Source organism: Sapajus apella, unplaced genomic scaffold, assembly GCF_009761245.1.
Source record: "Sapajus apella isolate SASKATOON/1434 unplaced genomic scaffold, GSC_monkey_1.0 scaffold47, whole genome shotgun sequence".
NCBI classification, from domain to species: domain Eukaryota; kingdom Metazoa; phylum Chordata; class Mammalia; order Primates; family Cebidae; genus Sapajus; species Sapajus apella.
In genome coordinates this window covers 2307051-2331007 of record NW_022436987.1, presented here as the reverse complement: position 1 = coordinate 2331007, position 23957 = coordinate 2307051, and the positions used below count along the sequence as shown (strand labels likewise).

General features: G+C 36.1%; 1 protein-coding gene across 2 annotated transcripts in view; it reads right to left on the bottom strand.

The window, feature by feature from the left end:
* Nucleotides 1–3782: 3782 nt before the first annotated feature.
* Nucleotides 3783–23957, bottom strand: part of ZNF215 (zinc finger protein 215) — a 30083-nt gene continuing 9908 nt past the window's right edge. Inside the window, exons 3-6 of one of the 2 annotated variants that reach the window (XM_032240599.1) lie at nucleotides 15847–15929; nucleotides 14303–14435; nucleotides 13879–13974; nucleotides 3783–5992 (exon numbers count right to left, since the gene is read on the bottom strand). In XM_032240599.1, the coding sequence (XP_032096490.1) occupies nucleotides 5154–5992; nucleotides 13879–13974; nucleotides 14303–14435; nucleotides 15847–15929 (1151 nt within the window). In that variant the 3' untranslated portion in view covers nucleotides 3783–5153. Of the gene's footprint in view, nucleotides 5993–13878; nucleotides 13975–14302; nucleotides 14436–15846; nucleotides 15930–23957 lie in introns of those variants that run through there. The other variant, XM_032240598.1, reaches the window with a different exon arrangement.

The window sequence follows — 23957 nt, the reverse complement described above, 5'->3', positions numbered from 1 at the left end:
TTATGGTCAGAATGCCAAGTGATACAGTCAATTTGTAAAATGGTTTGACAGTTTCTCATCAAGATAAACATGCACTTACCATAGGACCCAACAATCTTACACCTAGGTATATACAAAGAGAACTGAAAATATATCTTACCACAAACTCTTATATATATTTTGTAATTTTTTTATACTTAACTCCAACTGGCAAAAAGCCAAATGTCTTTGATCTGGTGAATGAATAACCATTTGAGTTATTCATATATACATATATGTGATTAAATAACAAAATTTAAAGTGAATAACAAATATATGAATAACTCAGATGGTTCATATATATGCAGAATATATATAGCCATATTTTAATAATTTTATTTTATTGCTACTCAGCAATAAATAAAATGCAATAACATGTTTGAGTCTCAATTAGGTAGGCGAAGTGAAAGATATCAGACTAAGAAACCTATATACTATATGAATTCATCCATATCACATTCTGGAAAAAGCAAAATTATATATAGAAAGACCAGATCAGTGGTGACAAGGGGTTGGGGAAACAGCTTGACTATAAAAGAACAGGAGAATTTCCTGTAATGGTGGAACTGTTCTGTATGCGGATTATGGTGGTAGTTACATGACTATATGAGTTTGCCAAAATTCATAAAATTTACACTAATAAGGGTGAATTTCACAGTGTTATTCCTCAATAAAACCTGACTAGCCAAGAAACTAACAAACCACTGCAGAATAGAGCCCCAACCCTAAGTTCAAATGTAAACAATATATCTGTACACTCTACCACATGTCATATATGTGTCTGTATAATTTGATAAAATCTTAAAATATATAAATTTGAATATAAAATATACTGAGCATTATATACTTAATGTGACTTGTAAAGCAGATTAGACAGACACCTTACGATAGTGAAAATATTTGAAAATGGTATTTGTGAAGACATGGGTCACTGAAGCCAGTTTTGATGCTTATTGTTCTCATTTTATATGTCCCTATAGAAAACACAGGTTAAACAATTTAAGTAATTTTTTCTTTGACTTGTCTTCTCATCGGGGAAGGTAACTTTATTTCAAACTTGTACACAACTGCTACATAGTGATAGTTCCCGGGTCAACACTATTAAATACAAAGAGATTGTTCAGGGCTTTAATTTTCATCTAAAAATACTGTCTCAAGAAATATCTTCTTGTGAAATGAGGCAGTTGTAATACTCCACAAATAACCCTGAATTTAAGAATGATTTTAAATTCAATATGTAATTTTAAACTCCTAGCCTTAGAATTTGCATTATCTCCATTTTTAGGTGGGGAGTCAGACATGAACATCTGTTTTGCTCAGATTTTACAGTTCATAAAGTAGCAAGAATTAACAGAAGCAGTCACACTCAAATTCTGTAGTGGGAATGCAGATTGGTATTATCCTTTGACAGTTCTGAAAATCACTATCAAAACTAAAAATTTGCATACATTTGACTACATTCTAATTTTTCATTAGTTTTGAAAAATAGCTCTATTAAAATATCTTTGCTCATTTAACTGTCCAGGTCTTCACTTTCTTATTACTTTGTATTAAACTTGATAAAATATGGAAATTTATTCCCTATCATATTTTAAGCAAAATTTTTTTCGGGGGTTTTCCTTTATAATTACTATTGTACGTATCTTCCTATTTTTGTACATTTTAAAGTTCTTTATCAAAAGCTACCACTATGAACTTGTGTGCTCGGAACTTTACATATTTTATCTCATTTAGTCCTCAAAAAGCCTTATAAGGTAGGCAGTAATCATCATCCAATTTTATAAAAAAACAGGTAACTTTCTAAAGTTCACACAGCTAGAAAGTGGCAGAGATGAAACTGAAATTCAGAAATATTTTAGAAGTACAGTGCTTAACTACCATGTCACACTGCTTTTTTGATTATGTTTTTCTTCAACACTTAAAATATTTTCTCTATAATCTATCTACTCTTATTTGAGGCATTTTTTATATTCTATCCCAATGTCAAAGACTTGTGCAATACTGTAAATTGCTCTCTTATGGAGTTTTATTATTTTTTACCTGAATACTATCTCTTGGATAAATGTGTTTGATTTTGGCAGTTCACAGAAATAAACACAGCTGAATCATATCAATATGAATAGAAATTAGATTCTGATAACAGAAAAATAGCTGCCTTAATTCTGAAGAAAAAAACCATACACATAACATGTATAGCTTATTATCTACCAATTTGTGAAAAGTTAAAAAGTGATTCAACAAGCATCCTTGTGTTCAAAGACTATTCAGCCTAGCTTTATAGAACAGGATTGGTTCCTTTTGTCTTTTCAATTGAATGTACTAATTAAATGCATGCTAAGAGTCTTTAAATTAGACCATGCCCAGGAAAGGTAGGTGAGTAGACTAGAAATAAAGGGCACTAAGAAAATGGGTAGAGCTGTTAATTTGCTTGAGAAGGGCATCATCAATTGATAGTTTCTGAATATATTATTTTTCTCTGAAGTCAAACTAGGAATACAAGAGCCCTTCAGAAACAAGGACTTAAGACATGCAGTAAGACCCAGGAAAAATATAGGTGATAGCTGATGCAAGGCCAATTTTAGAAACATTTCTGAAATTTACAGTCAGCATTATTGGTAAGATTAGGCCCAGAGGCCAAGCTTAGATCAGAGGTTTGCAAACTTGCATCAGAATTAAAGCGCTTGTTACAAGAAAAATTACTGTCCATTTTCCAGAATTTCTGCCTGATTGGGTCTGCTGTGGGGCCAAGGACTGGTATTTCTAACAAATCCCAAGAGATGTTGATGATGCTGGTCTGGGGACCTGTAAGAACCACTTAGATTTTGTTACAGGGTGAAGACACCAAGCATTACCAAGTGAGATGAGTGGTCAAATTTAAAAAAATACACTTCCACTTGCTGTAGATAACCTAATAGGGTACAGAAACCAGTTCAAGAAGTAGTTGGACTTCCAAGGATGTAGTCTTCTGGCCTACATTTTTCTCTTGTGCTGGATGCTTCCTACCCTCAAACATCAGCTTTGGGACTCTTGGACCTTCAACTACAGACTGAAGGCTGCACTGTTGGCTTCCCTACTTTTAAAGTTTTGGGACATGGACTGGCTTCCTTGCTCCTCAGGTTGCAGACAGCCTATTGTGGGACCTCACCTTGTGATCGTGTGAATCAATATTCCTTAATAAACTCCCCTTTATATATACATCATCCTATTGGTTCTGTCCCTCTAGAGAACTCTAATACAATGTACTAAATAAATAGTAGGCTTGTGGAACAAGGCTGGGAGAATATGTTAATTGGCTATAAATGCTCTATGAGAACTTTAAATGCACTCCAAAAATCATCGAAGCTATGTTATGTTAAACTTCGTGAACATAGTAAACACTTTTTAAAGAAAGCTTGGAGATTTAGGAGAAAAAAATAAGCATTTTACTTAGGCTCAAACAACTAATTGTTCAAAGAAAAGATAAAGAATGAAAATAGTACTTCTTTCAACCATCCAAAAGAAAATCACAGCGTATTTTAAAAAAAGTAAAATATTAGATGTGGAATACTTAAAATTAAAAAGTCTGAAACCATTGTATTTAACATATGTACTTTGATGAATGAACTATATACCTCAAGAATTTTTTACATTCTAAGTGCTTTTCTCTTGTTAGTCTCCTCTACAAGTTACCTTTTGTTTATATGAATTTTTATATCCATTACTTATATAGGGCTTTGTCCTAATAAAACTTACGTTGCAACATAAAGTATGAACAAACACAGAATTTTTGACATTATTTAATGAATCATAGGTGTTCACTCCAGTATACCTTTTCTGCCTTTGAATAAAGTATGAATTTTCACAAAAAGCTACCATCATCATTAATTGGGAGTGTCTCCAGTGTGAATTTTTGGGGGTAGATTAAGTCATTCTTGTCTCAAGAACCAGAAGGGATCCTGAGGTAGTTTACAGAAGACACAGTTCTGGTGTACAGAGTATTAGGACACTTTAATAAGCTCATGTCTGGGATAAATGGTATATCATTTAAGTTCCTCTGGCAAATGTCTGGTCACAACATCACCAAACTTCTAAAGACCCAAATGCTTCCAGTATTAGACATAAAGATAAATCTGAGCTGTACACACATTTAAGAAGGATTAACAAATACAAGTAACATAATTATTTACCCAACTATTCCAGTACAGGACCATGGGTGGACAGAGCACATCCTAGCAGCTCAGGGCAATGATGGGAACCAACCCTGACTAGAAGCCATTCTACCGCAGGGTACTCTCCCTCACATGCAAACTCAGACTGAGATAATTTAGAAATGTCAATTAATCTAATGGGTACATCTTTGAAGTTTGAAACTGGAGCACCTGGAAACACGGGGAGAGTGTGCAAACTCCACACAGACAGTGTCACTGGCTGGGAATTGATATTTGTCTCATCAACATTATAATAATTACAACATTATAACAAAACAAAAACATTTTTCAAAGACCTGCTATACTTTTAAAAAATGCAGATTTTAAGAATACATATAGATTAACAACAATACAACCTTCTCCCACTGCAATTGATAACCCTCTCACAACTCTAGTTTCCATTCAGCACCAAGACAGCAAAGGGTATTGTCAGGGGTGGAGTTACTGTGGTCTTAGACATTAATTCAAAGATTTCTCTCCTTAGCATGTTCTCTTATATTCTCATGAGCTCCTGATTTCTTGTGACCTTCTTCTAAGGGCTGAGTTTTCTTAAATATCAGCTTTAAGAGTATTGCTTGGCTTTGCCTAATGTCTGCTTCATCAATAAATCAGGTGGATATTAGTATGCTATAGCCCTATGTATGAACTAGGGAACGGTGAGGGCAATGGATATCAAAATAATGATACACAAACACTTGTATGGTGATACTGTGTTTAAGTCCAAAGCCTTATGGCTTCATCTGAAAGCCAAGGAAACTCCTTCAAACAGATTTCTATCCAATAATATTTCTATCCATTATTAATTCTGCCATATTATTTAAGGAATAATCTTTAATTATTCCTTAAATGTTTTCTTACATTATATTCATGAGATTTTATCCAGCACAAATTCATGATGTTGAATAAGTTCTGCATTTTGACTGAAGGTAATTTTTCATTTTTTCTTTTTCAGGACTTATCTTGAGTATGCAGTTTTTGATGTTTAACAAGGTTTGAACTCCTGTTGAAGGCTTTATTACATTCCTTACATTTGAATGGTTTCTCTCCTGTATGAATTATTTGGTGTCGAATAAGAGAGGAGCTCCGACTGAAGGATTTTCCACAGTTAATACATTCATAGGAATTATTTCTAAAATGGACTGTTGGATTATTACTGTCTTCACTTTTACAGAAGGCCTTTCGACTTTTATTGCTTGTGCAGGCCTTTGCTTCAGTGTGAAGTTTTTGATGCTTAGTAAGATTTGTACGTCGGTTGAAGAATCTTCCACATTCACTGCATTTATAGGGTTTCTCTCCTGTGTGAATGATCTGATGTCGAATAAGGGATGAACTTCGGCAGAAGGCTTTCCCACATTGATAACATTCATAGAAATTCATTGTAGTATGACTTTTGTGGTGTTGAATATCTGTACTCAGGCTGAAGTCATTCCCATATTCATCATATTCTGAATTTTGCTTACCTACTGAGATTAAATTAAATTTGAAGTGAGTTTTCAACTTATCACATTTTGGAGATTCCTCACATTTTGGAATTCCCTGTTGTATAGCACAAATTGAGCTAAGTGAATTAACATCAAAGCTTTTCTTATTTTCACTACATTCAAAATCCTCCTCCTCAGTATAGATTGTTTCAGGAAATTCTTGTGGCAAATCTATGTCCTGTTTTTTCTGGTTCCTATATAACCAATCCTCATCTTTCCAGACATCTGAGGAAGAGTGTCCACTTTTGGTAAGGCTTGTCATAATCATTCCGTGGGATGTTTCTTCTCCAGAAATACTCTGCATGTCTAAAGAGAAATAAAAACTGCCATGAACTATAAGGGAAACTGCTTAATTAGGAAATGGAGGTTGAACTGTATAAGGTATATGCATATATCACAGGTCTTAAATACAGAATGGAAATGCGAGGCAAGGTTAGAAAAAACATGTATAAAAAAATAAATGGTACAAAAAAGTTAAAAAGAGGTTAGTAAATAAAATAGGAGAGGTATTCGGGAATATTAGACATCATAGGGCTCAAGTAAAATATTGTTAAATGAATGGGATGGCATATCACATCATAATTCAAGTTATCACTGGTTACTAACTAGTGTGTAAAGACTCTGCCTAATATTTTTTCTTCTAGCATCTTGTTTATCCCAAGCTGTTTACCAATAATAAATATCCCTTTCTATAAAACACCAATTTAATCATAATTTTAAGAACGTGTCTGTATTCCCAGGCACCATAGCTTGACAAGCTAAAAGCAAACTTGCAATCATAGTGCCCCTGTTTTCCATACAGCTGCCACTACTCCCTACATATAACAAAGACAAAAAGAACTCTAATATAAGGTAGCGGGAAATCCTTGTTCTGGCCTCAAAATAACTCCTGATTCTAACATTAGTGCTTTGGTACTTTTCTACATGTACTTCCTAGAACTCAAAGCTTTACCTGTTCTGATTAAGACTGGGTTCTCTTCCTTTCACCTGTCCTCATTTGTTTTATTTAATAATGTTCCACATCCTTTCTCAAAATTCCTCTCACTTAGCTTCTATATACTCAGTATACTATATATTCTAGTGATTTTTAAAAAATTAAATCTCACTGACTTCTTTTTCTTTGTAACTTCAAGTATGCCTAATAATTTTATTCTCCAACACTTATTGGTGACCAAATCATGTCAGCTTTGCACTCACATATATTACTGTCCCTTGTTTTCATCACTCTCCAGGACATCTCCACTTGACTATCATAGTCCTCTAAACAAATGAGAGACTGAAGTTATCTTCCATAGTGAAAGAACTTCCTTCAATGTCTTCATTTTTGTTTGAGTCAATGCTTTTCTAATATTTATACTGGAGACCATAGAAAAAAACTTGAATAACCATTGTCCTTCATCTCTCAAATCAAATATGTGCTTTGGTTCTATTGTTTTATAAAATTTCCTGCCTCTGTCTCACCAGTGTACACTGGGTGTGTGGGGGCAGACAGCTTGTCCCTTTAATTCATAAGTCTTCAGAGAAAGAAATATCTTCCAAACCTGGACCTAATGTAGATTATGAGATCCTAGACTTCAACCTTGATGCCATAATAGGTAAGATTCTTGGGATCTTAGGAGAAAGTAAATATATTTTGCAAGGGGGAAGAACATAGATATTTTGTAGCCAGAGGACAGATTATGGTAGATCAAAATGGATGCATATCCTTTGCCATGCTCTTCATACAGAAATAGAGTTTATTCTGCTTCTCCTTGAATCTGGGCTGATCCTGTGATTGCTGAGCCAATATAATGTGGCAGAAGTGATACTGTTCTGGATCTAGCCTTTAAGGTGATTTCTCTCAGGATGTCGCCTCTTAGAACCCAGCCACCTTGCTGTGAGAAGCCCAAGCCTCAAAGAAATGCCACATGTAGGTGCTCTGGTCCATAAGAACAGTTAATTATGTCCCTTGTAGGGACATGGATGAATCTGGAAACCATCATTCTCAGCAAACTGACACAAGAACAGGAAACCAAACACCACATGTTCTCATTCATAGGTGGGTGTTGAACAATGAGAACACATGCACACAGGGAGGGGAGCATCACACACTGGGGGCTGTTGGGGGTCTAGGCGGGGACAGTGAGGGGCAGGGAGATGGGGAGGGATAACACTGGCAGAAATGCCTGATATAGGTGATGGGGGGATGGAGACAGCAAACCACCATGGCATGTGTGTACCTATGCAACAGTCCTGCAAGATCTGCACACGTACCCCAGAACTTAAGGCACAATTAAAAAAAAAAAAAAAAAAAGCAGTTAAGTTCCGAGGAACAGCCAGCATTCCACCCATGTGATGTGCCATCTTGGACATTCCATTCCATTTGAGCCCTGAAACACTGCATTACCAGCTAACATCATATAGAACATAAGAACTCGTAGTCAACTCACAAAATTTGAGAATTAATAAAATGATTGCTCTTTTAAGTCACGTTTTCGGTAATCTGTTAAAAGCAACAGAGGGCCAAAACCAGTATTCTAGTAGTATTTATGTAATAGCAGAATTTCCAGTTGTATTTGCCCAAGTAAATCTTTTTTACTCATGTCTGTACAAGTCATTTTTTCATATAACTTCAATTTTTTTTTTTTTTTTGAGACAGTCTCGCTCTGTTGCCAGGTGCTAGGCTGGAGTGCAGTGGCACGATCTCGGCTCACTGCAACCTCTGCCTCCCAGGTTCAAGCAATTCTCCTGCCTCAGCCTCCCAAGTGGCTGGGACTACAGGTGTGTGCCATCATGTCCAGCTAATTTTTGTCACCATGTTGGCCAGGTTGGTCTCAATCTCTTGACCTTGTGATCTGCCCATCGGCCTCTCAAAGGGCATGAGCCATCGCACCCAGACTTTTTTTCTTTCTTTCTTTTCTTTCTTTCTTTTTTTTTTTTTTTTAGAGACAGTGTCTTGCTCTGTTGCCCAGGATAGGACGCAGTGATGCAACCACAGCTCACCGCAGCCTCCAACTCCTGAACTCAAGCAATCCTCCAAGCAGCTACCATTATAGGTATGCACCACCATGCACAACTTATTGTTTGTGGAGATGGAGAATTGCCATGGTGCCCAGTCTGGTCTTGAATTCCTGGCTTCAAGAAATCTTCCTGCACTGGCAAAGTCTACATCATGATGGAGACTATGACATAGATTTTGTGGGCATCTTTAATCTACTACAATCCATTAACTATTTGACAAAATAAGTTACATTTACTGAAGTAAATTCCAGATTAATTTATTATGCTTAGATGAAGAGATGGATGAAATTGGGATATAATCAGAAAATGTTTGCTAGCTTTAGGATGGAAAACCATGTATAAAATGAAGAGATATAAAACAATGGGGAAATATACAGTTAACACAAATTTTAAAAATGTGTGGCATACACCATGAATAAAAGTAAAAAACAAAACTCTGAGATATCTCATTTGCCATACTGTGATCCATAGAATTCATATAGGACATTAATATATTAATTAAAAACCCCTACAGCTTTAATCAATAAAGGACATAAACAGCCATTTACTAAATGACAACCAAAAAAATAATTCTTACCTTTCTTATCTAATATCTACTCATCCATCTTTTTTTTTTCTGATTCCTATATGCACCAAGGGCTAGGGATGTAACGGTAGGGTAAAAACAAACATTACGACTACCCTCAAGGAACATACAGCCTAGTGTGGGAGACAAACATTCACAGAGATACATGTAAAATATAATTATGACAACTGGTAAAAGGAGAATAAGGTGCTGTGCAAGTGTACAACAGAAAAAAACGGAGTCAGGAAAGACTTCCTTATGGAAATGTGGACTTACTTGGGATCTGAGGAATAAGAGTCAATTAGGTAAAGAACAGGGAGAAGAGCATTCTATGTAAAAAGCATGTACAGAGGTCCTGTGATGGGAGACTGCAAGCCACATTCAAGGGACAACCAGAATGTGTTCCCTTAGAATCATCTTTTCTCTGCTGCACCCCAATACCTGTCAGAGTGCTTAGGACACAGTATATAGATGCTTAATATGTATTTGATGTTGATTTGCTGAAAGCAGATAGGTGTGGCCTGAGTACAAAAAGTAAGGGTAGGATGTGGTGCAAGATGAGATTGGAGAAATAGGCAGGAAACAGAATGTTGTGAAATAAACAATACTGAAATCAACATAGTATTTAAAAATTGCAGATCACAAAATCTTATCTCTTTGGTTGCAGTATGGTTCAAAGATTGGAGTTGGGGTAAAAATAACAGAGCTAAGAAGTATGCCAAGGTGGTGGTTCAGGTGAGAGATGATGGTACCTGGACTAGCATAGCAGCACTGCAGATGGAAAAAAGTGGAGGCATTCACGAGGTAACAGAAAAGTAAAATAGAAACAAACATTAGAGAGGTGAAGGAGAAGAAGTTATGTCAAGAATAGTTAAAGTGTATCTTGTATAACTAGGTAAATGGCAGTGTCATTGACTCGGGGAATAACAGAAGAGTAGAAAGGGGGAAAAATATCAGACTTTGGTTTCATGGAATTTAAGGCATCTTTAAGATATCCCAGAGAAATATCATGGCATATATAAACCTTCAAAGAAAAAGTCTGAGGTAAGGATATACATCTGTAAATCCCCTATATATGTAAAATAATTTAAGTTTTAGTTGTGGTTGTAATGAACTAGGGAAGAAAAGAGCAAGAAGAGAAAAAAAAATGAGATTAAATGTTGAGAAACTCTGAAATTTATTGGAAAGCTAGAGAAAGCTAAGTCTGCAAAAGATAGAGATAGAATAGCCAAACAAAGAAGAAAATCAGAAGTATTACAAGAATTTAAAAATATTTTAAGAAAGAAGTACAGTTAAGAGTATAACTTGCTGTTGAGAATTCAAGTGAGATAAGGAATTTCTCCAAAATATCTACTGGAACTAGCTACATGAAGTCATTAAAGACTTTAACAACAGCTGTTTCAGATGAATGTCAGGGTAAGAGCTAAATTGGAATGTAGAATAAGAGGTGAGGAAATGAGAAAACCAGGCATAAAATACTTAGAGAAGTTTGGCTACAAAGAAGAGGTAAGAAAGACAGTAATACCTAGAAAAGGATATAGGGTTGAAAGAAAACTTTTAAACATTAGAATGTCCACGCTCATGGTTAGGAAGAATTAATATCATGAAAATGGCCATACTGCTCAAAGCAATCTATAGATTCAATGGTATCCCATCAACCTACCAATGACCTTCTTCACAGAACTGGAAAAAAACCACTTTTAACTTCATATGGAATCACTAAAGAGCCCACATAGCCAAGACAATCCTAAGCAAAAAGAACAAAACTGGAAGCATCACACTGCCAGACTTCAAACTATACTACAAGGCTACAGTAATCAAAACAGCATGGTACAGGAACCAAAACAGAGACATAGACCAATGGAACAGAACAGAGGCCCCAGAAGCAACACCACACATCTACAACAATCTGATCTTTGACAAACATCACAAAAACGAGCAATGGAGAAAGAACTCCATGTTTAATAAATAGTGTTGGGAAAACTGGCTAGCAATGTGCAGAAAGCAGAAACTGGACCCTTTCCTGTCACCTTACACTAAAATTAATTCCAGATGGATTAAAGATTTAAACATAAAACCTAACACCATAAAAACACTAGAAGAACACATAGGCAAAACCATCCAGGACATAGGCACAGGCAAGGACTTAGTGACTAAAACACCAAAAGCAATGACAACAAAAGCCAAGATAGACAAATGGGATCTAATTAAAATTCAGAGCTTCTGTACAGCAAAAGAAACCATCATTAGAGCAAACTGGCAACCAACAGAATGGGAAAACATTTTTGCAATCTACCCATCTGACAAAGGGCTAATACCCAGAATCTACAAAGAACTAAAACAGATTTACAAGAAAAAACCAAACAATCCCATTCAAAAGTGGGTGAAGGACATGAACAGGCACTTTTCAGAAGAAGACATATGAGGCCAACAAACATATGAAAAAATGCTCATCATCACTGGTCATTAGAGAAATGCAAATCAAAACCATATTGAGATACCACCTCACGCCAGTTAGAATGGCAATCATTAAAAAATCTGGAGACAACTGATGCTGGAGAGGATGTGGAGAAACAGGAACACTCCTACACAGTTGGTGGGAGTGTAAATTAGTTCAGCCATTGTGGAAGAGAGTGTGGCAATTTCTCAAGGATCTAGAAATAGAAATTCCATTTGACCCAGCAATCCCATTACTGGATAAATGGCCAAAGAACTATAAATCATTCTACTATTAAGACACATGCACATGTATATTCATTGCAGCCCTATGTACAATAGCAAAGACCTGGAACCAACCCAAATGCCCATCAATGATAGACTGGACAAAGAAAATGTGGTACATATACACCATGGAACACTACGCAGCCATAAAAAATGATGAGTTTGTGTCCTTTGTAGGGACCTGGATGAATCTGGAAGCCATCATTCTCAGCAAACTGACACAAGAACAGAAAACCAAACACTGCATGTTCTCACTCATAGGTGGGTGTTGAACAATGAGAACATGTCGACTCAGGGAGAGGAACATCACACACTGGGGGCAGTTTGTGGGAGGCGGTTAGGGGAGGGACAGTGGGTGGTAGGGAGGGTGGGGAGGGATAACATGGGGAGAAATACTGGATATAGTATATACCTAAAGTAAAACAAAAATAAACATTTTTTAAAAATTGGTAATGACCAGAAAAAGGTTAAAAAGCTGATGGAAAAATGAGACAGAAATGGTGAAAATGTAAGTGAGAAATGATAGGGAGAAGTGAGGTCCAAAGCACAATAGGGTTGGGGACAGAGGGTGTTTATTTTAGAAAGGAAGAAAAGAGTAATTTGCCTTTCAAATTAATAAAGAATTCAGGTAAATAATACCCAGTGTTTGTTAGGATGATAATAAAGAGATAATAATACTCTATTATTAGGGAGAGTATAAACTGGTATAACCTTTCTGTAGACAATTTGGCATAACATAACAAGACAACTAAATGCATTTATACTCTTTAATGTCAAGCTCCTCTTCTAATAGAGTATCCTATGGAAGTTATCAGACATGCCTGAAAAATTGGCAACAGCCTAAAAGTCTTACAGTGGAGGGGCAGGGAGATGGTTAAATATATTATGATATAATAGAATATTATATGGGAATTAGAAACCACATATTCAAAGATTATTTAGTGAAATAGGTAATCACTCATGATGGCATTTTAGGTGAAAAGAGCAGGATATAAAATGACATATTCCTGATGACTTTTGGAAAAATTTTGAAAACCGTTCCACAATTTCAGAAAAGAAATCTTCAGAAACCACAGAGATACATTACAAAGAAAGAAAATGGCTTAAAAAAAAATTAATACTACGTAGCTCTGGAGTGTGAAGTAATGGGTGAGTTATATTCCTTGTTTTATTTCTCTATACTTACTAGAACTTATATTAATCTCACAATAAGTTTCTCTTATAAAGTATTAACAAGAATGAAGAATTAAAAAAATGATGAAAATAGGGAGTTAAGGCAAAAGTTAAGAAGTTCTCCAGGTAGAAGCTGAAGAGGGAGGATCACTTGAGCTCAGGAGTTTGAGGCCTGCCTGGGCAACACAGTGAGAACTCTGTTTCCAGAAAACAAAACAAGTGATCCAGGTTAAAAAAAAAAAAAAAAAAAAAAAAAAAAAAAAAAGGAAAAATGGAAGATTACTAGAAATCACTCTAGTATAAAGTCGATTTACTTTCTTTAAAATACAGAATAACATTCAACGTTAGGTTGGCTAATATTCATTGACGTAGCACTTACCATAGACCACATACTGTTCTAAGTGTGTTAGGCACACCAACTCATTTAGCACTCACAGTAACCGAAAGGTAGGTACTATTATTATTCTATGTTACAGATGAGGAAACTGACACAAAGGTTCTCTCAGGTCATACAGCTTTAAGTGTCTGTGGTCCTATCCTTAACCTTACGTGACTATTTTACCGCATAAGAAAAAGAACCTGTGAACAAAAGGCAATGATGTATTTTTCCCCTCAAAGTGTAGGTTTTGCTATCTCCTTCCCAACTAACAATTCAAAGATTAGGTTGCACATTATCTGTATGTTTAAGAAAGAGAGGCTTTTTATTATGGCCTCATATCTACTTGGTTCTTACCAGAAATAGTCTTCCTTGACATTTCTTTCTCCGTTATCCATCTTTTCTTCTTATTCTTCAACTCAAGGCTCTCAACTGGTTTGGAAAGTAGATGTGCTATTCATGGAGAAAATAAAAAGAACAACAACTAACATATATAACACTTCAGGCATTTTTATAGGGAAGATAATTCTATCTTAACAGAGTAATCTAAGCTGCTGAAGGGTAAGGCCAGAAGAGCACCATGGACTTGTGTTTCTCTGGCTCAGTATCAGAAAGAACTTCAACCGGATAAGAGTCAGAAAATCTGCTACTGTGTCCAAAGGATATTAGCAAGCCTGAACCCAGACCCAAAAGTGAACTTAGCCACTTCAGCAGTCCTATAGCTTTTAGCAGTAGGAAGAGACTACTAAATGGACAGATTAAGTAAACATATAGAAACCACCTTTACGCAATGAATTCAGGTTCCTAAAGTTTTCCAGCATCACATCCCTGTACAGGTTCTTTACAGCAGAGTCCAGTTGCCCCCACTCTTCCTTGCTGAATTCCACAACCACATCTTTGAATGTCACTGGTTCCTAAAACATTAAGTTCCTTTTTAATCAAAGGTGTCACTCCCCAAAACACTACCAGAGGAGGAATGGATTTGAAAGAATAGGGTAGGAGCCAGAATATACAAGGAATTGATAGGACAATGTTTTAGTTTCTAAGTGATGAAAATCAAATTGTATTAAGGGCCAATCAAATTGGCATTATATATACTCTATGAGGGCTGCAAAAAAAAAGTGAAGTGCAGTCCTTATTCTAGAGTAGCTTACATTATGGCTGAGGGAGAGAAGGACAACTGAAATAACTGTCGAACAAAAAATTATTATGCTGTACAAAAAATTTACATAAAAGGAGTTCAGAACAGGAAGAGTTTGTGGTAGTTCTGAGGAAAATTTGTTATGAAAATGTAGGCTCTGCTGGGAGGAGAGGTAGAGCATTTTCTTTGAGAAATGCTGCCTACTAACTCTTATCATTTGGGACTCACAGTTTAACGTCACTCATCAAATAGGCAAGATTGCCTGACTGCCCAAAGTAGCCTCCCTACTAATCAGTTACAAGTACAATGTTTATTTTCTGTGTAATAATTATTACTATTTACAATTACCTTATTTGGATTGTATTTGCCTGTATACCTCTACTAGAATGTGATATTCACAAGGCTGGAATTTCATTTTATCAATCTTATTTTCAACCCTCATAAAAGTATTTGGCATACTATGCGCTACATAAAATATTGGCTAATGAATCAATTCCCTCCTGTATCACACCATCTATTATTCCACTCTCTCTCCAGCAGCCTCGACCTTGTCTTTATTGGCACTTTCAATCACACTGAAATTATACAAACATCTTCCTTTCCTCTCCTTCAAGCCAGTCTTCATGAGTAAGTTGTGTGCTTCCTCACCTCCTCTTTCCTCAACACACCACAATCTGGCTTAGATTCCTGTGCATTTTAGTATCTCCACAATAAGTGAATAGACACTACTTGGGCTGTATTATCTTGACCTTTTAAAGCATTTTTCTCTTAAATATTCTCATCCCTTGGCCTCAGCCATGTCCCATTTCCCTAGTTTTCCCCTATATCTTTGGTCCTGTCTTTTTAATATGCTTTGATGTTTCTTCTACTCTTTCCTAGTAAGTGACAGTGTTCTGGATTCTACTCTTGAGCCTTAATTCTCAACATTTTCTGAGTAGACTCTACATCTATAGCTTCTACAGATAAAATAGGAACTATATTTTTGAGGGAACAGATACACAGAGAGAATATCTGTCTAAGAGTGAATCACCAACTAAAACAGGACTAATGTCCTGTAGAAAAATAAAAGTCTCATGTCCCTGGATGGAACCATGTTTGGCAAAAGTTCAAAGGTCAAAAAAGTAAAGGCAGGTAATACTAAAAACAAGCATATATGTTCAGTAAAGACTAGAATCCTAATTCACCTGTGGTTTGCCCGTTTGTGAGTCAGCTTTCATTTTATCCTTGATGCTCCCCTTCTGGGGCGCAGAGTCCTTGCAGGGTGTATCTGAGGAAGATGAAGAAAAATATTAAGGAGACAAGTTTTGCCCTGGAGCAACCTCTAATAATTATAGTTGTTTTAATATGATATTCGCAGGAATTATCCATAGAACTTTGAAAAAATAATGTCAGGCACTACCAACAGTCACAATCTTCAAAGGTCAGGCCTAGATCTTGTATTTAAAAAAAAAAAAAAAATTTAATGTGATTCTGATATGCTGCCAGGGGTTGAGATCTGTTGAATCAGAAAGAGGGACAAAATAATATTTTCAGACCTCATCTACGGTTATAGCAGATTCTAAAAAATAACTAATTCTGTCATAACTAAAGCCTAACTATAGCTTAGCCATCACAGGCTATTCTACTTGGAACCAATAATATTTTATCCAACCAATCCCTTCCTCAAACACACCAAAGAGAATTCTGTTCAAGGATTGTTTTCCTATAAGTTGCTCTGTGCTTACTATACATAAACAACCTGTCCATCTTGAACTATCGCTTTTTTCAAGACATAAAATTCTGAAGGAGAACCAATTCTCTTATCCAGCCATTCAGTGAGAAATTTATCCAAGGGCTACTCTGGAAGATTCATGAGTTACATCAGTCATCCGCAAGTGCCAGACTATGGACTAATACTGGTCTGTGATGAAGTTTTCACTGATTCAGGGTGAAATAAAAAGAGTAGAAACAATGTAATAAGTTTGGTATAACATTACATTTATTCAAGATAAGGGACTTTTTTTGACGTTAAAATGTCTTCTAACGTGTTATTGAGTTTAAAAATGTTTTTACTTAAAAGGAGTTGGCAAATCTATATCGTCTCCATTTGCATTTTTAAAAATTTTTGGTGACCTTTGAAACCCCCCAAAAATCTTAGAACCATGCAGCATTATAATAGTAAGCATTAATTCTCTATTATAAACGTATAATTGGATTCAACAATAATGTAAACAACTGCATGGAGACTTCTTAAAACACATCAGAGCAGGCGTGGTAGCTTACACCTGGAATCCCAACACTTTGAGAGGCCATGGTGGGAAGAAGGCTTGAGCCTAGCATATAAAACCAGCCTAAGCAACATAGGGAGACCCTTTCTCTGCAAATAATAATACTGAATTAGCCAGGTGTGGGAGTGTGTGCCTGTGGTCTCATCTACTTGGGAGGCTGAGGCAGGAGGATCACCTGAGCCTAGGAGGTGGAGGCTGCAGTGAGTGGTGATCACACCACCATACTCCAGCCCTGGTGACAGAGTGAGACTCTGTGTAAATAAAAGCAAACAAAAATCCAAATTTCTCAGCAACATACCATGTGAATGCTGCAAAGATTGTGGTCCATTAATCTTTTTTTTTTTTTTTTTTTTTTTTTTGAGATGGAGTTTCGCTCTTGTTGCCCAGGCTGGAGTGCAATGGTGCGATCTCGGCTCACCGCAACCTCCGCCTCCTGGGTTCAGGCAATTCTCCTGCCTCAGCCTCCTGAGTAGCTGGGATTACAGGCATGCGCCACCATGCCCAGCTGATGTTTTGTATTTTTAGTAGAGACGGGGTTTCACCGTGTTGACCAGGATGGTCTCGATCTCTTGACCTCGTGATCCACCCGCCTCGGCCTCCCAAAGTGCTGGGATTACAGGCTTGAGCCACCACGCCCGGCTTCTTTTTTTTTTTTAAGAGACACGGTCTCGCTTGGTCCAGGCTGGCGTGCAGTGTGGTGCAATTATACTTCACTACAATCTCAAACTCCTGGATTCAACCAATCCTCCTGCCTCAGCCTCCTGAAAAGCAAAGGCTACATGCATGTGCCACCATGTTCAGATAATTTTTTTTTTCTTTTTTTAGAGACAGGGTGTTGCAATGCTGCCCGGGCTAGTCTTACTCCTGGCCTCAAATGATCCTCCTGCCTTAGCATCCCAAAAAGTTGGGATTACAAGTGTGAGATTGGCCCTGATATCTGTCAACTTTATTCAGGTCTGTAACACTTTGTGGAATGTCGATCTGCTCAATTTCATAATCTTTAGGACAGTCAATACAATACTGTTTATTGTTCTTGCCATTCTTGGAAATATTTGATGTATCTTGGAAAGGTGCAAATGCCTCCAATCAGCTACCCTCTTATTTATTGCTCTCTGAATATCCTTTTCTTCCCTTACTTCTTTCATGCAGACCTGCCCTTCTTGAACTCTTACCATTGTGTTCTCTGAAGACCTCTTTCCATTAAAAGAAAAATCTATATGCAGTCTCAAGTTCTTTATAGTCTCTTCCTTCTCCCTTGTCTAAATGGATCTTGGCATCATCAAAGGCACCTTTTTGCATCCTCTAAGCACTGTGATCTTGGAAATTGTTCTGATATACTTGTACCTCCCTTCCACTTCCTCATATTTTCTCTCATGCAAAAATATTTCTTACTGGTTTATGCCATTTAGCTATACTGTTCTTGATGTTGTGATGTATTAAGCTATTGCACATTCATTTTTTTCAACATATTTACTATCTCCTATGTGAGATACACAAATGCCTGCCCTCAGAGAGCCTAGTGTATTGTAAATGATCAACATTAAAGTAATTGTACTAGGCTAATAAAAACTTTGGTTACTTGGTTCACATTGTTGCTTTCCACTCCAAATCGTGACAGTCTTTTAATAGGTAACTTCAACACCGGCACAGACAACGCTTCCGGCAACCCAGGCTGATAGACCTTTGACTTTCTTATTTCTAGTAACCATCAGTAACCAATCTACTTCCTTGTTCATATCCTGGTCTTTATTACTTAGAACTATCTTCCCATGAGAATAAACTTGGATAAATCAATTGCTAAATGTATCTTCCTATCCTTTCTATTTTCACATCCTTGCTTTTTGTACATTCTCCAACTTTTATCAGAGTCCCACTACACTACATGACATTCTTTAATTTTCTCCCATTCTATCATGCCTCTCGTGAAGTCACTTCATTTTCTATGAAGCTTAGATTTTAAGTTTAAAGAAAGGTAAAATTCACATAATGTAAAATTCACCATATTAGCTATTTTAAAGCATACAATTCAGTGGCTTTTAATACATTCATAATGTTGTGCAATGATCACCACTATCTAATTCCAGGACATTTTCATTACCAAGAAAAAGCCCCATACTCATTTAGGAGTCACTCCCATATATTGGGTTTCCTAATACTATCTTTATGAATTTGCCTATTCTGGACATTCCACATAAATTGAATCATATAGTATGTGACCTTTTGTGTCTGACTTCTTTCACTTAGCATGTTTTGGAGGTCCATCTGTGTGTGTGTGTGTGTGTGTGTGTGTGTGTGTGTGTGTGTGTGTGTGTGTTTTGAGATGGAGTCTCACTCTATCATGCAGGCTGGGGTGCAGTGGCATGATTTCAGCTCACTGTAACCTCCGACTCCTGGGTTCAAGCAGTTCTTGCCTCAGTCTTCCGAGTAGCTGGGACTACAGGTGCATGCCACCATGCCTCGTTAATTTTTTGTATTTTTAGTAGAGACCGGGTTTCACCGTGTTAGCCAGAATGGTCTCAATCTCCTGACCTTGTGATCTGCCCACCTTGGCCTCCCAAAGTGCTGGGATTACAGGTGTGAGCCACAGTACCTGGCCCTTGTTTCTACTTTTTAATGTGAATATTGGTCTTCAATTCTCTGGGGTATATGGTAGTTCTATGTTTAATTTTTTGAGGAACCAACAAATTGTTTTTCACAGTGGCTGAACCATTTTATTTTCCCAACGACAATATACAATTCCAAACAATTCCTCCACATGCTAGCTAACCTCATTCTTTTTCCTTTTTTTGTAATTTATTATAGCCATCCTAGTGGGTGTCATTATGGTTTTGAGCTGTAATTCTCTAATGACTAATGATGCTGAACATTTATTCCTATACTTTTGGGGCATTTGTATATCTTCTTTGGAGAAATATCCATTCAAGTCCTTTGCCCATTTAAAAAACTGTGTTGCCTATTATTGAATTGTAAGAGTTATTTATATTTTCCTGATATTAGAACCTTATCAGATATATGATTTTCAAGATATTTGTTCTCATTCTGTAGGTTTTTCACTGCCTTGATGTCTTTTGATGCACAAAAGTGTTTAATTTTGATAGTCTAATTTATCTACTTTACTTTGTTTGTATTTTTGGTGTCATAGCTAAGCATCGATTACCAAATTTAAGGTGACGAGTTATTCCTGTATTTTCTTCTCAGAATTTTGTGATTTTAGCCCTTATATTTAGACAATTGACCCATTTTGAGTTAATTTTTTGTACATAATATGAGGTAAGGCCCCTACTCCAATCTTTTGAATATGGAAATCAAGTGGTCCCAGCAACATTTTTTGAAAAACTATTATTTTCTCATTTAATGTCTTGGCACCATTGTCAAAAATTAATTGGACATGATGTATGCGTTTATTTCTGGATTTGCAATTCTATTCCAGTACCATATAGCTTTCATTGTTACAGTTTTTAGTGAGTTTTGAAATTGAGAAGTATACATTCTAAAACTATATTCTTTATGAAGGCAGTTTGACTATCTTGGTTTCTTTCCAATTTCCATATGAATTTCAGGATCGGTTTGTCCATTTTTGCCAAAAAGAAAAAAAAACAGGCAGCTGGGATTTTGATAGGGATTGCATTTGAATCTGTAGATTGCTTTTACAGAGTATTATCATCTTTATGATATTAAGTTTTTTAATACATGAACACAGGATTTACTTCAGTCTTTAATTTCAACAACTGTTTGTAGTTTCCAGCAGACAAGTCCAATACCTCTGATTTTGTTTCACATTTTATAAGTGAAATTATTTTCTTGGTTTCTTTTTAAGTTTGTTCATTGCTATAAAGACATCATCTATTTTTGTTGATCTTGTATCCTGCAACTTTGAATTTATTAGGTCTAATTGTTTTTTACTGGGTTCTTTAGAATTTTGGTTATATTAGAGTGTATCAACTGCCAGTAGAGATAGTTTTACTTCTTCTTTTCCCATCATGATATCTTTTTTATTCTTGCCTAATAGCGCTAGCTAGAACCTTTACTATGGCATTGAATATAAGTGGCAAGAATGGACATTCTTGTCTTGTTCCTGATTCTAAGGACAAAGCTTTCATTTTTTAATCAAATTCATCAAGTACAATGTTAACTGGGGGTTTTTCCTAATTGTCCTTTGTCAGGTTGAGTGAACTCACTTCTAGTCTTTTTTTTTTTTTTCTTCTTTTTTTGGTCATAAAAAGGCATTGGATTTTGTCAGATGCTTTTTCTGTATCAATTGAGATAATCTTGTAATTTTCCCTTTTCACTATATTAATATGATGTATTAATATGACACTGATATATTTTCATTGGCTGAACCATACATTCCTGGGATAAATTCTGCTAAGTCATTTTATATAATCCTCTTAAAATGCAGTTGGATTTGGTTTGCCATTTTCTTCTCTTGTGATGCCTTTGTCTGGCTTTGGCTTCTGATTAATACTTGCCTCACAGGATAAGTTAGGAAGTGTTCCTCCTATTTTTTGAAAGAGTTTGAGAATACTGGTGCTCATTCTTCAAAAGTTTAGTAGAATTCACCAGTGAAGCCATATCATCTTTGAGTTTTCTTTGTTGCAAGTTTATAAATAACTAATTCAGTCTTTCATTATTGGTGAGTTGAGTTCAGATTTTGTATTTCTTCTCAGTCAGTTTGGTCCTTTGTGGTTCTGGAATTTGTGAATTTCATCTAAGTGCATCTAATTTGTTGGCATTTAATTGCTCATAGTATTCTATGAGCCCTTTCATTTTATTCAAGGTCAGTACTAATGTCCCCACTTTTCCTGATTTTAGTAATTTAAGTCCTTTTTTTCCTGATCAGTGTAGCCTAACCTTGTCAGTTTTGCTGATTTTAAAGTACCAACTTTGGTTTGTAGGTTCTATTATTTTGTGTTCTCCACACCATTTATCTTTGCTCTAATAATTATTTACTTTCTTCATCTTGCTTTTAGTTTTTCTTTTTCTAGTTCCTTCAGGTGGAGGGTTATTTGAGATCTTTTTTAATGTAGGCATTTATAGCCATAATTTAAGCCATGCCTCATGACATACTGTATGTCATAAGTTTTGATATGTTGTATTTTTGTTTCCATTTCTCAAAACATCTTTTCATTTCCCTCATGCTTTCCTTTTTGGCCAATTGATTACGTGACTTTTAATTTCCACTTATCTGTGAATTATCCTGATTTCCTTCTGTTACTGATTCCTAATTCTGCTGTTGTTGGAAAAGATACTTTATAGAATATCAATCTACTTAAATGTACTGAAACTTGTTTTTTGGTCTAACATTTGGTCTATCCTGGAGACTATTCCAGGTATACTTGAAAACATATCTATTGTTGTTTTTTGGGTAGAACACTTTGTATATTTGTTAGTTCAAGCCAGTTTATAGTGTATCTCACGTCTTCTATTTCCTTTGTAATCTTTTTTCTAGTATTTCTATCTGTTAATAAAAGTGAAATCTCCAATGATTATTCTTGATCTATTTCTCTTTCACTTCTGTATTTGCTTCATATATTTTGAGGCTCTGACTGTTGTAGTTATTGCTCATTTATTAACTTTTGAATTAATTTTGTAAAGTCTATATCCTGCGTTGTGTGTACCTGCATGAATCTCTGTTCCCTCAGCTTTGTGGTCAGTTTGTGACTCCACAGAGTCACAAGCCTTAAATGCCTTGAAACATAAAAACAAAATCAAAAACAAAAGTCATCACTTGGTCTCTGCAGATGCATTGTGTGTGTTAGGGCACACTCAGCACTCAGTTTTAACTCTACCTTAGTCTTCGCTTCCTGTGTAACACCTGAAGGTCAGCTAGAGATGGGGGTTAGGGCTTTCTTAGGTCTTTCTGAACATGTTACCAAGCTTCCAGATTTTCAGATATATGTGGGAGCTTTCAAAACCCCTTATTCCTTCAAAGCATATCATTCTCCAGCCTTTCCTCCTAATCTTTTTGGTTGGTTCTACATCTCAACTGTTACTTATTATCTAAGACAGCAGTAGCTAATACATTGCCATGCTTTTGACAAATACACCCCAGGTAGCCACCTCAGTCCTGAGTGACTTGAGCTAGGTAAAATAAGGGCAAGACCTATGAGCAGGTTTTTCAGAGAGCCACCAGACAAACCAAAGAAACCATCAAAAGCCTTTCTTCATTTTTATATTACCCTGCAACCTCTCATTTTCTTTTACTACTAGATATCTTAAGAATAGTCTATCATCATGATCACATTCCCACCTCATGCCCATTTTTTTTTAATCCACATGGTGGGCAGAATAGCAGCCCCCAAAGATATCCATGTCTTAGTCATTGAATACATGACAAGAGGGACTCTGCAGATGTGATTAAAGTCAAGGACCTTAAGATGAGGGAGATCATCTTGAATTATCTGCATGATCACAACCTAATCACACGAATTGTGGAAAGTAAGGGGCTTTTCCCAGTGTAGTGAAACAGGAAGAAGCACCATGAGTGAGCAAGCGCTGTGACAACAGAATAAAGTGTCAGAGATGTGGCAGTTTGAAAAGGACTTGGCCTATTGTTGCTAGCTTTGCAGACAGGGGAAGGGGAACATAAGCCCCAGAAAGAAAATGGTTCCACCATTACCTTGATTTTAGCTGAGGGAGACCCATGTTGGATCTCTGATCTACAGACTTGTGGAATACATTGTACTACATTCATATTGTTTTAAGCCACCAAGTTTGTGGCAATTTAATATAGTAGCAATAGAAAAGTAATACAACTCACTACAAATAAGCACACCTCAGATCCTCTAAAACTGCTCAAACTAAAGCTTAAAGTTCCTCCTAATCAACAATTTCAATGAATTACCTTTAATTTTAATAGGACCTTTTTGTTATACCATTGTTGAACATTCACTTCTTGAAAATTTCTCCTTTTTTAACTCAGATACCAATCTTTTCTGGTCCTCTGACTTCCTGAATTATTCCTTTCTAGGCTGCTTACCTGGCTTTTCTTTTACTCATTTAAAAAAATATTTTTTAAAGACTAACTA